Below are 15,855 nucleotides of genomic sequence, written 5' to 3'. Positions count from 1 at the left end.
TTATCCATATGACTGACTAGGCTGAAGCCTAGGGTCAAGCAGGGATACATGCATCCCACGGGGAGGGGGATGTTGAGGGTATTGAGAGGCTCTAGGAAGCTCGAAGCCTAGGGGCCCTTTCCTGGATAATACGGCACTGGCCATCACCTTCCTACTCACTTTAACCAAGCCATCTTAATTTAAGGCTTTAACAGTCGCTGATTATTGTAATTGAATGCAAGATTGTAAACCAGACCTTATGAAGCACTTTGTCTGAACCTAGAATCATTCTTAACGATTTATGCTAAAATAACGAAAAACTACGTCCAATAATGTGTCATAAAACGTTTTACTTAAATTAGTTAATATATTTTATTTCCACAGGGCTCCCACCAAATTCTGAAAAAAAAAAATAGGGAATAAGGGGATTTTTCAGGCTAGAAACAGGGTGAAATAGGAACCAAATTTTTCAAAGTAGGAACCAAATAGGAACCATTTTAATAAAAAATGAGATCGTTATTTAAACTTTAGTTTTAACACAAATGATTATATCACAAAAATTACCTATCTTTACTCAAAATAATATAGTTAAAATTTACGACAGAGAGGCTCATTATGAATTTCACCGAATATTTCAATTTAGCCGAGCTCGTGGCGCCACCTAATGAAGTAAATTAAAGCTATAAACGTGAATAAATACAATTGTGGTTCAATATTATAAGCCGATGGTACTTTTTACCAAATGTATTAGAAATAGGGTGTGATTTTGGGACCAAATTCCGATTTTAAGGTGGTTTAGAGACCTCGAAAAAGAGTGGGTGTTTTTAGGTATTTTAGGGACGTGGTGGGGGCCCTGTTTTCAGGTGAATAAACAGTCTCTGGACTTCAATAGGCTAAAATTATTTCCATCTCAAGAATTATTTAAATTTCTCTAACTTTTTGATTTTTGTCATTGAAGGCTCTTCTCAGAAATCGAGACGAATTGAACAAATCACTATATTACGATTCGATAAAATCTGTGACGGGAAACAGCATTTTACTCAGGAAGTAAGCCATTTAATATTATTCCTAAACCTTTGATTTTCTAATCAAAGTTAATGACTACAAATAAAGTTAAACAAAAGTTTGAAATTCTTAATAATAAACAACTGTACTATGTAATGAAAGGCAGTAGCGATTCCAGGGTATTTGGTAAGGTACATGGGTGCTTTACGTTTTATGGGGACCCTTAGATGGACTTTGGGCCTTTTTGCATTTCCTAAACCTTGCAAAATATGGTGTTTCCTCCAAGAGATTTCAATTTCTGTGCACTTTGAAATCTTTTTAAATGTTCAGGAATTAAATCGTTCTATACCGACAGGTATCAGTGATATAACGAACTATATTCGTCAACCAATCAATAAATGGTTATTGGTGTAATTATGCTTCTACATTAGAGTTGTTGGGGCTTAGTCTAATCGCGTCTTGTTTCTAGGTTAATAATTTTGGCAAAACAATATATGCAGTGAAAGAACGATATAATATTGCGTAAATAGAAAATATAAAATATTGTTTAATTTGAGATATACGGTTTTCACTTAAGCTACTTCACCAATGTAAATTTACTTTTAAAATAAGTTGATAACCGTTGAAGGACATTAACACATTTTTCTGACCAATTGAAAGTACAGAAATGTTGGTTAATTTTGGCGCCATTTTCCAATATGGCGGTGAATGCGCAAAGGGCGAAAGTGGGGGACATATAGGGCGAAATAAAAATGAGGTAACAATTTGCTCCAGGTCAAACAATCCATTTAATTATTATTCACTGGCCGTTAATTTTTCAATTGTTTTTTATGTAGAGGAGACGAAACGTACCACAGGAGAAGAAAAATAATGAGTGCCATTTTTCTGAGCAAGAATTTCAAGACGCAGGACGAAAACATGAAGTATCACGCATTAGCTCTGTTAAGAGACTTTGAGAACACCGAAGATTTGACGAGAGTGGATATGAGCAAACTATTTACTCATTACACATTCAACGTGGCTTTTGGTACGTGTCTTTCTTCAAAAACTACACACACATCTTCAATGCAGTCAATTTTAAGTGTATCTTTTACGAGTGAAGTATCCATGAAACATGCACCTTCGCAGGCTCAACGCCGATTCCATTAAGCACAAATTTCCCACCAAATCGCGGATATGAACACCGCATCAAAGCTCAAAATTTACTTGACGTAAAGATGTAAAATGTAGTGTTATTTTCCTATTGGTCAATCATATTTTACCAATAAAATATAGTAAATCAGTTTATGAGGTCATCTCAAAGTGTTATATTTCTCAAACCTAACGTTGCCGAGTAACAAAACTACCTTCAGAAAACTTCGTATTTTTAGTTCCTTCTGACGATTCTTTATAATAACTTTTGGGAGAGCTAACTCTGAGTTTATTCTTTAATTTGGTGACTAAAAAGCTAACTAAGATTTAAACTTATGATTTGAATTAAAGATAGTTATTTTGCACTCCTTCGTCAAACTTTTTTTATCTCTCCATTTGAGAGCGACCAAAATATTTGACAGTTGTTTTCTTGTTGAAAAGGTTTACGACTCTGATCCTTTAGTCGGAAGTTTTAATACTAACTTTATCACCAAGCATTTCTTAAATGTTTTGATACTAAGGTGCAATCATAGTCACCAAGAGTGGGCATAGGTCCCGGTAAACCAATAAACCCGATCCCCAAAACAGCACTTCTTACTCATTTTTTTAGGAGAAAGGCTAAACGTCAGGGCTGCGTGCAATATTCCTTTGACTGTGGGTTAGGAAAATTTTCGACGCACCTTGATGTTGCATGGAAACCATTTTATTTTACTAATATCCTGTCTCAAAATAATCTGGCATTATTATTGTAATTCTTTTAATAATTTCCCTCGATTAGATTAACTTTTTTAGTTTCTTACATATAGTACGTCATTTAATGTTTAATAATTTTGTAGATCTTTGTATCAGCTCCAACAGAGAATTAAGAAACAAATCAATGACCAATGCTATTGAAAAAATCGAAAGGTAATATTTTGAATTCTGGTCCAATGTTTATCCTTTCCTTGTTTGTCTTTACCGGCAGAAAATTCATGTGCTTTTTGACATCTCCTTTAAAAGGATCATTGAAATAATAAGTGACCGAATGTTCATGCCCTGGTTACATTCGGATTTCGTTTTTTTCTCGACTGCAATGGGAAAGGAATTTCAGAAACTCTTAAAATTCTTTTTGGAATTCATTCAAGTAAGATTAAGATTAAATTTATTAAAGGCTTATAATGATTTAAGCATCGTTTCATAAATGACGTCATAATCATAGCGGTGCGTGTCCCTTTAAGGGACTAGGGAGGGAATTGCACATTTTGCGGTGGTGAAGTGGTTAACCTTTCGTTGCATTACAGATTTAACACAATTCTAGTAAATAATTATTCTCCATGCATGAAAACTTAAGACCGCAGTTAAAATTCAAATTGAGGATTTCCATTTCAACATCATAACGTGGTTAATATTTAAAATAAAATAAATAAGAACAATCAAATTATTGCGCAAGTAAAACTTTTAATAATAAAAGCCGACTAGTTTCGGCACAACATTGTCCATTTGTCAAGGAGCGGAATAATTTCGTTGTTCTTATTTATTTTATTTTAATTATCACGCGCAAGGTGTTTCATGTTCCTTTCTATTGTTGTTTATATTGTATGTTTTTGTACAAGGATTTGATTGATGATAGTCAACTTCGGAAAACGTCTGCTGAGAATAACAATGATGAAACAAGCATTCACGACTTGGTTCAGAGCCATCCAGGGAAAGCCAACCCTTGGTTCACAGAACGAGACATCATACAGGAGATGATGACTATAGTATTCGGTGTGAGCAACTGTTTTTCTATTTCTTGGCCATAAATAGATTCCTTTGAGTGTTCAGTAGAGAGGTGGAAACATAATGTAACTTGTAGCTAATGAAGGGCAACTTATAATAATTTATATAATTAGGTGCTACCTGGAAACTGCCGCTAAGACTTTTTTCGATTCACATGTCAACACCCGATTCTGAGATATAAGAACGTGACCATTATAGCGGTCTTTGTGGTCACGAATCTACACGCGTTGCTATAGCAAGGAATGCGCAGAAAGACTTAATTAATTTTGAAAAAAATTTATTCCCGACTTAAAATTTAATCGGTCTAAATAAATTCCGTTTAATTCAGTGGGTAGCCCTTCCTCACAATTTGTAGTATATGTACATGTAAAACTCCATTGTTTGCCATATGGTGTTTTAAGGTCAAGAAGTTAACTTCGTCTATACATGGTTTCCACCATTCTGTTCATAATCTGATCAATTCAGTGACGACCAAATTATTCTCTGTGATCTTCTTATCCGTTTATTTCCGGATACCTTGTTTAAATTTAAATGAAGCCAAAACAATTATTTCAAAATATGCTGTGTTTTAACATTTGTTTCTGAATATCAGGCCTACGACACATCCAGGAGCACCTTGGAATGGGCAGTTTTCCTGGTTGGACACAACCCGAGAGTTCAAACCAAAATTCATCAAGAGCTCGATGAGGTGCTCGGTTCTGGAGATTCCATTAATGATGATCATCTCACCTGGGATCACATTTCCAAATTAAAATATTTAAAATGCGTCATTAAGGTAGGAATTATCTCACATTGGTCAATTAATTTATTAGCTTTTCGGTTAAAGGAGACAAATATTCAAATATTGTGGTCTGAAGTACCTCCCTTTTCAAGGATTAATAACACCTGAAATTTTCTCATAAAATTTAAGTTAAGTGCGTTGAAATTTTGCAGGAGGTAATGAGGTTTTATCCTCCAGTTCCGATTGTGGCCAGAAAACTAAGACAAGATATCGATATAAGTAAGTCGTTTGATTATGTCTCTAATTTTCATTTTCAAATATAATCACACTACTTAACACTTAATTCCTCAAATTTTAATCAATCGATAAAATTGTCAAATAAACAATAGAACGCACGGTTCCCAATGATTTTAAACAGTTTTGGTTTTTTAAATTAGTTTATGAATCTGGATTAAATACAGTTTTGGCAAGTGGCTGATTAACACGTCCCTGTAAAGCTTTTTTCATTACCACTGAACATTATTAAAGACTCCTTTTCTGAAAAACGGCAGATGGCACTACGATCCCAGAAGGAACTGACGTGGCTGTCTTGATCTCATTCATTCATCGGAGCGACAAGTACTTCGAGAATCCCGAGTTGTTTCATCCTGAGAGATTTGAGTCAGGTGACATTCACCGCTACGCCTTCATCCCGTTCTCCTCAGGCTCCAGAAACTGTTTCGGTAACTATCTAACCTGCCACACGTGTATATAAGCCTATTGTTACTATTATAGCATCATCTTCATCTAGGATATCTTTCTTAGCAAGTGCTATTTTACATAAGATCCTCCACTCCTAGTTTAATTTAAAATAAATAGCATTTCTTAAATTATAAATTAAAGTTATTAACATAGTTTTCTTAGATAGTTTATTAACCTTGAAAAAAAAAATTAGATCACGTTAAGATTAGAGAAGTTTTTTTTTACTTTTAATATATTGGATAAACCTTTTAACCAAAACACAGCTCTAATTATTTATTCTTGGAAGTATTGAAATCTTGCTATCAAATATAATATACAGTTATTGCATATCTGGTAATATAGTGGTGTTTTTCCGAGGGTGGTTGAAACAAAATGTAAATATAGGATTGTTTCAATCCTTTACGGGCTTCAAAAGCTTAACACGCCAAATGTATTTTTCTTTTGGACTCCAGATAGTGCAAAGAGAATTGTGCATGGACATATTTTGGTGAGGGCGTGAGGCTCTCCTGTTTACGCCTAGTATTATTTATTCATAGAGTTTTTCAGTACTTGCAAATTGTATAGTTGGGAACTATCAGCAGTTTCATAAAAAACGTCATCATAGTAAAAAATGGGAGCTTTACGGCTGTCTTTTACCCTAAATTTAAAACGGGCATAGATATATATGATAGGAGACGTTTTGAAATTGACATACGTGTTTTGAGTTTGCTTATTATGCCTTCGATATGAGTCTTCCAAGTACGATAAATCGTAGATTTAACATTCCTGATTTTGGATATTGGCAACTACACCATATGATCTACATATTGTAGTTAATGTCACATCTTTTTTCAAAAACTACTGTATACCATTTTCAAATTCTTTGTCAAGATCTGTAATTACTGAGTTAGCATCGTCATTAGACTTTGACATGGCGGTATCGTCATCAAATTGGGAAGGGGTTGTTTATTGTTAAGTGCAAATGAATTCGTTTACATAGATTGAGAATCAAATAGGCCCAACACGCTCCGTCGAGGAACTCCAGTCATTATTTCCTTTTCAGAAGCCTTTACATTTCGTAGATCAACACACTCGGAACGGTGTGATAGATATGATTTAAAACAATCCCGAGTAGGTTGGGCACACCCAATGGCAGCTAGATTTGTTTTGGAAAATTGTGTGGTTGACCGTATCAAACGTTTTAGACAAATCGATCAGTAGAACTCCAGTTACACTTCCCATGTTTGTGTTGTCAATACTTGGGCCGCGTTCAGTGACTCTCAACGGAGGGGAAATTGTTGATTAACCGTTGATCTCCGTTTGCAATTGTGACGCCACGTCAGTTGAACGCGTTTTTACGATTGTTGTAAATTTTATCAAATATCGTCTGTCATGTCGTCTGTAACTAGCCTTCCCGCGTGCTGTGACGTCACGATTGCGTTTATCAACAAAACAACCGGCTCTTCCAGCCGCTTATTTCGATAGCTATTCGATTGCAATCGTGACGTCAAGGCCGGAAATTAAAAAAGTCGTACAGTAGAGAATGCGCATTCAACGTTGAGTTTGTTGACGGTTACTGAATGCAACCTTGGTTCAATGAGACAAGCTTTTAGAAGAATGGTTGAATGGCCTTTTCTGAAACCGGTTTGTCTTTGGTGAATAGTTTTTTTAAAGTTGTTTATGAGCTGATCATTTATTATTGTTTCTTGTGGCTTTGACACAGTGGCGGACTGGGTCTAATATTTTGGGCTGGCAGAAGACAAAGGGCCCCAGCTTTAACAACTGTAACGCTATCATGTTTGAGGGGCCCACTTCATGAACGGTCCGTGGGGCCCACCTGCCATCGGGCAGGTTCGCTCTATGGCCAGTCCGACACTGCTTTGACAGAGTTGTTAATACTCATATCTTCCTAAAATTATCTTGATAATTTTCATCGCCTTTTTTTTGAAGAAAGGAACAATTTTTTCAACTTTACATATGTTTGAAAATAAATCGATGTATTAATTGATATATTTATGAGATGCATCAGTGGAAGGGAAATTTCATACGCTAATACCTTCAGGATGTAAGTAGATAAGATAACCCACCCTTATCTACAGCATTTGTGGATTGCAGGTTCTTGGTAGCCTGTGTAACACGCTTGACTATCACATATGATAAAGTGAAATTCCAGGATCCTCCATCCTCATTCAAAAATTCAGCGGAGAATGGTTCTATTATTTTATTGTAAGATGAAGTTCGTGATCCAAACAAAACGTGTAAGCACTATATTTCTGAAGAGAGACCACTTAAAAGTTTGCAATTTGGTTTCAGTAATTATTTTATTGACCTTCGGTTTGGTTTGAACATCTGAGTTTATTAACTTCCAGTTTTGCGTAAGGGCTTTTTTTTGAAAAGTTGGTGGCATACAAATAACCCTAGTTATTTTATCAGTACCATCAGTATAAGACAATAGTTATGATTAGTTAGCGCACCAGTTAATTGAAAGGTTAGACTTCACTGATTTTTTACCTATACTGCACAATTGCTATCATGAGCTACTTTGCCCATCAGTTTATATTTTCAAATTTGAACATATTTATCATCAAATGGAAACATATTACCATACATAACATTAAAACTAATAAGTATGTCATATATGCATTTTAAGTATGTCATAGTTGATCCTTTTCTTTAATGAAACTTTGTTCACAAGATATGACGGAACTTACGTCATCACCTTCACTGATCAGTAACTGAAATAGATATTTTTATAAATTAAAATGAAAAAATTAACAAAAACCAAGAAATAAATCTTTATTGTTACGTCTAGATTTGTATGTTTACGTTATAACAAAAATGTGCCTTCTTTTCAATTTAGGTTCTACATTTGCGTATAAGAGTATGATGACCATTCTGGCGCATATTTTTTCTAAATACACCGTGAAATCCGTAGATAGAGAAGACTCTGTGTTAACCAAGACAACTCTAGTGCAAAGAGCGGATAAACCAATTCTAGTTCAGCTGGAACGACGAAAGAAATACATTTCTTAAACTATACTAATCATTATTTATAAATTTTGGACGTTTCATTACACTTTAATGAAAAGGTTTTACGACAAAATAAATTTATAATTTATAATAATAAGAAAAGAAAATAATATTTGGTCACTAAATTATAAATTTTTACAGATGCGTGTAAGATATATATTAAAATTTAATTTGTAAAATCCAAAAATCGAAGTAAGATATACCACGCGCTTGAGAGTTTTTCATGCCCCATTAATGGACGTATCTTTCATATTTGTCACCCCAGTGGTCGCTGAGAAAGCAAGGGCCCAAAGTTACGCAACCCTGAGAGGCCAAATGGGCATTGTGATAGAACTGTTGTTAGTAATTATTATATTTATCTGTAAAATAAAATTAATTCATTATACTTATATCATAAGATATATAATAATAATAATATATTATGACCTTGAACGTAAAAAGGGTATATTGTTCGGGGTAGTAGCATTTGTCGGAATTTTTCGTTTTATAATTATTATAGGTCGAATTTTAATAATGTTGTATACAAATTAGATTAATTGATTTTTAAAATGGAATGCTTTTCGTGAAATATTTTTAATGGCGCTATATAAAGTGAACCGAAATTTAATTTTCCTTATTTTCGTATGGAATTTTATGGTGTCTAATAATAAACTTGCTGTTTTATTTTAACCAAAAATTGGCTGGGTTTGGTGTTAATTCAGAGTTGGCTTTGATTAGGTTAGGTTAGGTTAGGTGTCTGTTTTCATTGGAATTTAGGTTAGATTGAGGTTCCACAATTATTCATGTTAAGATAAAAAAACGCACATTTGAGACTATTTTTTACGAATTTGGTTAAATGTGATTCTTTCGAATTTGACTAAAGCCAATGTATAACGTTGGGACAAATGACATTTCGGACATTTGACAAACGGATAGAAGGGTTAAATTGCCAACAAATCATACAAAATAATTTTCGGACAAATGATACCGTAATTCGGCCATCTGAGTCATATTTTTACAGTTCGGACGAATGAGTATTCGGACAAATGCGCCTCGATTCGGGCAAATGCTACCAAATCATATTGTACGGTTTCCCTTTTTGAAATTTTAATTTACCTTTTCAATTATAAAGGTTAGTCAAATGTTAGTCATGTAATATTACCGGATATAAACTTAAAAATGTATTGTTTCTTTAGTTTTTTATTATTGTTTTCCGACTTGGTACACATTTAACCCTGTAATTTTATGAAAAGGGTTGTAAAACATGTTATCTTGCAGGAAATAAAAAGGAATTGAATTCAATTGAATAATATTTATTTTTATTTATAATAAAAATGATATCATTATTAAAATATTTCTTTATAAAATAAAACAATTTCATTATATTTATTACATTATTATTATATTTATTTATAATTTAAAATTATATCATTATATTTCTATCATTATTATATTTTTTATCTATAATATAAAATATTATTATATTATTACCATTACTATTATTTTTATTTAATTATAATATAAAATGATATCATTATATTTATATCATAAAAATAATACACAGGAAATTATAAATTTTATATTTTAATTATTTTAATGGAAAATTTTATTTTAGTTCTCATTTCATTTTTTATAATATAAAAACATTATATTGAAAGCATATTTATTATTTTAATATATTTCATAATTTTAAAAATTTATTATTTTAATAAAATTTATTATTTTGATAGATTTGTAATTATAATAATAATAATAGGTAAATTTTTATAATATAAAATGATATAATCATATTTATTTTATCATTATTAATATACTTATTTATAACATTATTATTTTTGATATGACGTCTTTTATTTCAACTTGCGGCTTTAATGTACAGTAATTTACACAAAAGGTACATTGTTATACAATTTTGGGTTTTTGGAACTTTAAAATGGCTATGTCAGCAGACTTCATCGAGTAAAAAACGGATTTTAAAATTTTATAAATACTGAGGTTTGTTGTCATAAGGAGCCACGCCAACCGGAAGCACATCAAGTCGTTGGCCACGGGAGAGGAAGCCGTCCGCAATAAAATGAAGAGCTGGCCTTGGAGACGAAAAATAAACTTGGATAGCCTCACCAAGGCGCAGCACCGTAACCAGGATTGGATTTCAGGGTGGGCACGCAATAGAAAAAAATAAAAATAAAATAAAAAATTGTACATACAACCATACGGATCAGGTTGGGCACGGCCCGACCGCCCCCCCCCCCCCCCCCTGGTTACGGCCCTGCCAAGGCGAGATGCGTCGGTGATAGTGTCGGCTGGGATTCCAGAGGCCACGATAGCGTTGAGGTAATCGCGGACCGTAACGTTCTTGGCGTGAGTCAGGATAGATATGCCACAGTCCATGTGAGCAGGACCAGCATCGCGAGGGACAATGTAGCTGAAAGAGAAACTCTTCTTACTGTCTGGTCTAGTGGTAATGATTGGCTGTCGAGTGGCGGTCGCCATCGACATGGTCGCGGAGTGAGAGCGATGGCTGGATCCAGGAGTCGCAGCACCAGCGTAGTTGAGAGATTGAACTAGGGCAGCGTTGTGCATACCCGGTAGAGAGTTTCGTCGAACTGCAGTAGGCGAGTACGACGTGGCAGAGGAGGCAGCGTTATGCATACCTAGCGTAGAGAGCGGTGGAAAATCCACGCCCTTAGGTATAGTTTGGTCTGAAATAATCTGAGACATTTCGAACCGTCGGGAGTCCGTCAGCACCTAAGGCCGGCCCAAATTGGGAAAAACCGAAAAACCGGCTAACGCCTAAAAACGGTGCCACGAGGCAGCACAAAAACTATAAAACATTAAAAATAAAGAAAATAACTGGTTTTCAAACTAATTAACAAATGAATAACGTACTCATACGACGAAAATACCAAAAAACCCGGTTTAAAAGGACCGAAAACTGTTGAAAATAACAACAAAAGCAGGAGCTAAAGTTGCGACATACAACAACGTAAACTCTCAGAGAGAGAGAGAGAGAGAGAGAGGATATAAAAAAGCTTTATTTAAAAAAAGCGCAGATCTCTTTAAACATAGTTTACTGAAAACGGATATTTCTAAACCTAGTTTATTAATGGCCGAACAACTTACTAAAAGCAAGGAGGATAGGAAGGGAGGCGAAGTAGGAGGGATGAACGCGCCAGCATCCTTGTAACAGAGAGTGTAAAGTCGCTTCGCTACAGAGAGGCGCCTCTCTTTAAAAAATCCGTGGTACGATTTTATTCGCCGAGAATGTCCACAATTCCCGGGCGTTTGATGGCGCTAGTAGTATCTCCGGCGCGTGCTAGATTAGAGTTTGAGAAGACGCAAAAAAGGAAGTGTTTTAGGTATTTTTGCAAGTTTAATTTATTTTGAAATGTCTTGTTCGGCTAAAAATTGTAAATCGAATAAAAAGGTAACCACGCGTCTGTCTTTTTTTTTTTCAAGTTTCCAAGGGATAAAGACCGGTGAATACGCGTTTTAATTTAATAAGCATTAACATTTCTTAAAACTTAATAGTTCTGCAGTGGCTGCAAAATGTAAACAGTGAAAAGCTCCAAAATAAAACTACAGATTACTTGCACTTTAACCACGTATTTTGCGGTCTTCATTTCACTGACGATTGTTTTATGAATATCAAAACCAAAAACCGGCTTACACCATTAGCTACACCTACTATTTTTTTTGGAAAATTCCAATGAAACCACGGTTTTCCCTAGGTAAACTGAAGGCAAAAACATATCCCGCCATGGTCTCTTACTGCCTTATGTTCATTTATAATTAATTCAAATAGTAGCAAATATAAATGCACCTGAAGATCATATTACAACTACAATCTTGTGTAAGGTAAACGCAGCACTACAAATGCCAAATTATGCCCTCCAAAATCAATTCAACGAAGAAAATGATAATTTATATAAAATATTCACAATGATGAACACTAGCTTTAAATGAATTTTTTTTTTACTGGATGAAGTCAATTCCTATGAATTTAAACCCAGAACTATATATTGAATTCTATTCCATTTAAATATATTTGTACTGAACATAATTATAGCCATTCAACTAAACATTTTGACAATAATGAAAACGATAACATTGAAGGTTTCGTCGAGGGGGTAGGCACTTGGAAAAAAATTGTACACCAGATTTCCAAATATTTCTGGTATTTCCAATATTTCTTGTGGATTTCTAGGAATGTTTATTTTTATTTCTCGCTATTTGTACACCATATTTCTTAAGTGGCTACCCCCTCGGGTTTCATAGACTTCGGTCCATATGGAAGGTCAAAATAGTACGCAAATCAGGCCCTAGTGTTCATGGTGAATGACATAAAACTGAAATTCAAACCACCAATTGGTTACTTCCTCACAAAAGATGCTTGTCACGAACAGACTTTGAAGATATTGCTTCATGATTGCGTAACTCACCTAAAACGTATTGGCCTTATTGTCAAAGCTGTAGTCTGTGACCAAGGAACAGGCAATCAAAATTTGTTCAAAAGTATGGGGATATCAGTGGAAAAGCCATTCATTGAAATTGATCCTACACATCTCTTGAAAAGTGTGAGGAACAATTTCAAACGGTATCCCATAATAGTGGAAGGCAATCTAGTTTCTTGGGCAGTCCTAGAACAGTTTTTCAAAATAGACCAAGAAATTGGTAAGTTTCAAAGCACACATATGCTGAAACGTAAACATATCAAGTTACCAGCATTTTCTAACATGAAAGTCAGTTTAGCTGCCCAAATTTGCAGTCAAAGTGTTTCTAATTCAAATGGCCTGTTCAATGGGATTAGGAGAGTTTTAACAATTGAAAGCACATACACAGCAGAGTTCCTCTTACACATGAACGGCCTTTTTGATTGCTGCAATAGCAGGACATTAAACAATGAAACACACTGTAAGAGAGCAATGACTGATCAATCCATCCACATACCAATGCTGAAAGAAAAATTGGAAAGGTTTAATACATGGTAGCTTCAGAACTGTAGGTATAAAACCTTACCTTGTATTGAAGGGTGGAAACTATCAATTCAGTCTTTGCTACTCCTATGGAATGATATAAAGGATAATTTTGGTTTTAAGTTCTTAGTAACTGGAAGAATTAGTCAAGATTTTTAGAAAACTACTTTGGTTCCATTGGCCAATAAGGAGACAATTGAGATCATCCAAATCCTCAACAATACCAGGCAGCGTACAGAGCTGCATCAGTCAATAGCCTCTTAAAACCATCAGATTCATATTGAATTGACAATTTGGATGACTTTATTTTAAACAGACTCGTTTAACGTACCAGCTCCTGGACCATGATGAAGAATTGTCCAAATATGATCACCATTGGGTTTTGCAAGGTAAAGGACAATTCACTGACAAAGATTATATTTAATTAAGATTTGGCCAGCCCATAAAATATTCCACTTTAGATTCCACGAATTTCTTTTGATATATTAAAAAAGTACAGTTGATAATAATGAAATGAAATAGGGAGGGATTTTTCTTGTACTTACTTTTATATTTCTTACGAAATCAACTGTTTTACTTAAATAGTTAAAATAATTCAACATCACAGCTGACCGAGCTGAATTCAACTTTAACCTACTGAAAGCAAATTTTATTTTTCTTTGATAAGCAATTTTACAGTGCCATCGTGTGTCCGGGAATAGCAAACACCGTCGTCTGCTTCTTCAACGCTCTCATGGGGAAAAAACGTACCACGAAATTTTAACATTACGGGGATAGGAAGAGGCGCCTCTCTGTAGCGAAGCGACTTAACACTCTCTGCTTGTAAGAAGTTTAGCACGAGCTTGGCGGGAAAATTTCGGAAAAATGGCGGCAACACGTAGCGTACAGTGTTGGAAATAAGGCGGTGGCGTCGGTCAAAGACCAGTTTATTTTGGGCTATGACCAGTAAATTAAATGGAACCTGGGGGGTTCACTGGTCATAATGACCAGTTAATTTTTAATTAAAAATATCATTCTATACCGATAAGAGAAAGTGATAAAAGCGTTGCGCTCTCAGCTTCTTACAGCTAATGAAATTGCAGTAATGCAATTTGACGTTCTTCGGCTACAAATTTACAATCAGTCAGATTCGTCGAGCTAAATGCGAAACATCTAGATCAATCATTAAGAAACATAAGCATTTCTTTATGGCTTTTAGAAACAAAAAGATAGTCAGAAAGGAGTAAAACTGTTTTTATTCGGACTAGAAGATGATGAAATATTTTTTAAAGTTCCTTAAGAAATGTGATAAATATCAAAGCTCTTTGGTTTGTGATAAATAAATATCATTATAGTTCCTAATCGCTATTAACAATTCACTTTCAAAAGTAAAATAAAAGAGGGAGGGAGATAAGTGGGGTAGAAAAGAGTGGTCATGACCAGTAAATTATTTTTTAAGTAGGGGGTATTGTGGTCATATTGACCAGTACTTTTAAAAAACCTATTTCCAACACTGGTAGCGTAGCGGCCGCAATCTTGCCGCCATTTTCCCGAAATTTTCCCGCCTAGCTCGCGCTAAATTTCTTACAAGGATGCTGGCGCGTTCATCCCTCCTACTTCGCCTCCCTTCCTATCCTCCTTGCTAAAAGCGAACTTCGTCTAAAGCTAAGTTCCATAAAAAATCAGCGGTCAAAAATTGCAGTTCCTTTAAAGCGTAATTAGGCTGAAATCCTCCTAACAAGCACTACTCTAATTTCCACAAGTTAAAAGTCAAATGTTTGTTAATTTATCTTAAGATACATATTTTCAATACCTTACCACAGATCGTTTTTGAATAAGAGTGAGAGATTGAAACAATTATCACACGAGCACATTTAAGGAAAAATGTGCTAAATCACTCGTCTAATTTTAAAGAGCTACAACTGATTTTGATTTAAGGTTTATTGGTTGATATTCTATATCGTGTTTTGCAAATTATATTGTTATTACTTTAAGCCCCTTTTGAAATATAGTTATTAATTAAAATTTACATGAATAAATTGCGCTAGAAGGTTTTATTTGAACACGAAACACTTGTTAATTTCATAAATATCTAGATTACCTCTGATCAGTTTTATAATTTTAATTAAGATTAAAGAAATTTCAAGTTTAAGGTATCTTTAAAAAAGTCCCGTAACTTTCTACGAATCTCGTTTAGATCATAATTTAATAAATAATAAATAAGGCCACCATTTTCTATTTGATCTGGATCTGGGGTTCGATTCTACAACTCCACTTAAAAATAAGGATTCCTTCAGTAAGGACAAATCCTTATTTCGTTCTTAAGAGTAAGTTAAGGACTATAAATTTTTGGCCTAAAATTCGTTCTCTTCTATAATTGTCCTAATGGGAAACAACAAACTTGACCCCGTGGCCTATTCTAAGTCATCGGCGTTTCCCGAACTTATCCCCGAAATAATTGTTAGGAGACGTGCGTAGTGGGTCACGCAGGACGAGGTTTAGTCACAAAAAATGACACAATAAAATGATAAATCTCGAAGGCTACTCAGATTAGATATTCATTTTGAAAGTAGGCCT

The 15,855-nt window shown here is 34.5% G+C and overlaps 1 protein-coding gene across 1 annotated transcript; it reads left to right on the top strand.

The window, feature by feature from the left end:
* The first annotated feature begins 1,736 nt into the window (after positions 1–1,736).
* LOC149960450 (cytochrome P450 4V2-like) lies at positions 1,737–5,398 on the top strand. The gene is made up of 9 exons (XM_090176862.1): positions 1,737–1,741; positions 1,821–2,011; positions 2,952–3,021; positions 3,115–3,238; positions 3,708–3,854; positions 4,466–4,648; positions 4,807–4,873; positions 5,146–5,316; positions 5,385–5,398. The coding sequence occupies exons 1-9, from the start codon at positions 1,737–1,739 to the stop codon at positions 5,396–5,398; spliced, it is 972 nt and encodes a 323-aa protein (XP_090032988.1).
* Positions 5,399–15,855: the final 10,457 nt, after the last annotated feature.

This window comes from Leiobunum rupestre, chromosome 1, assembly GCF_980474605.1.
Source record: "Leiobunum rupestre chromosome 1, qqLeiRupe1.1.hap1, whole genome shotgun sequence".
Lineage (NCBI taxonomy): Eukaryota > Metazoa > Arthropoda > Arachnida > Opiliones > Sclerosomatidae > Leiobunum > Leiobunum rupestre.
The sequence above is the reverse complement of the archived record's forward strand: the minus strand, read 5'-3'. Positions and strand labels throughout refer to the sequence as shown.

What these genes read in the sequence shown, in the direction of transcription:
- LOC149960450 (XM_090176862.1), top strand. An exon ending in GCTATTGAAAAAATCGAAAG is followed by an intron (nt 3,022 to 3,114) that starts GTAATATTTTGA and finishes CTCCTTTAAAAG; the next exon opens with GATCATTGAAATAATAAGTG. An exon ending in TCTTTTTGGAATTCATTCAA is followed by an intron (nt 3,239 to 3,707) that starts GTAAGATTAAGA and finishes TTTTTGTACAAG; the next exon opens with GATTTGATTGATGATAGTCA.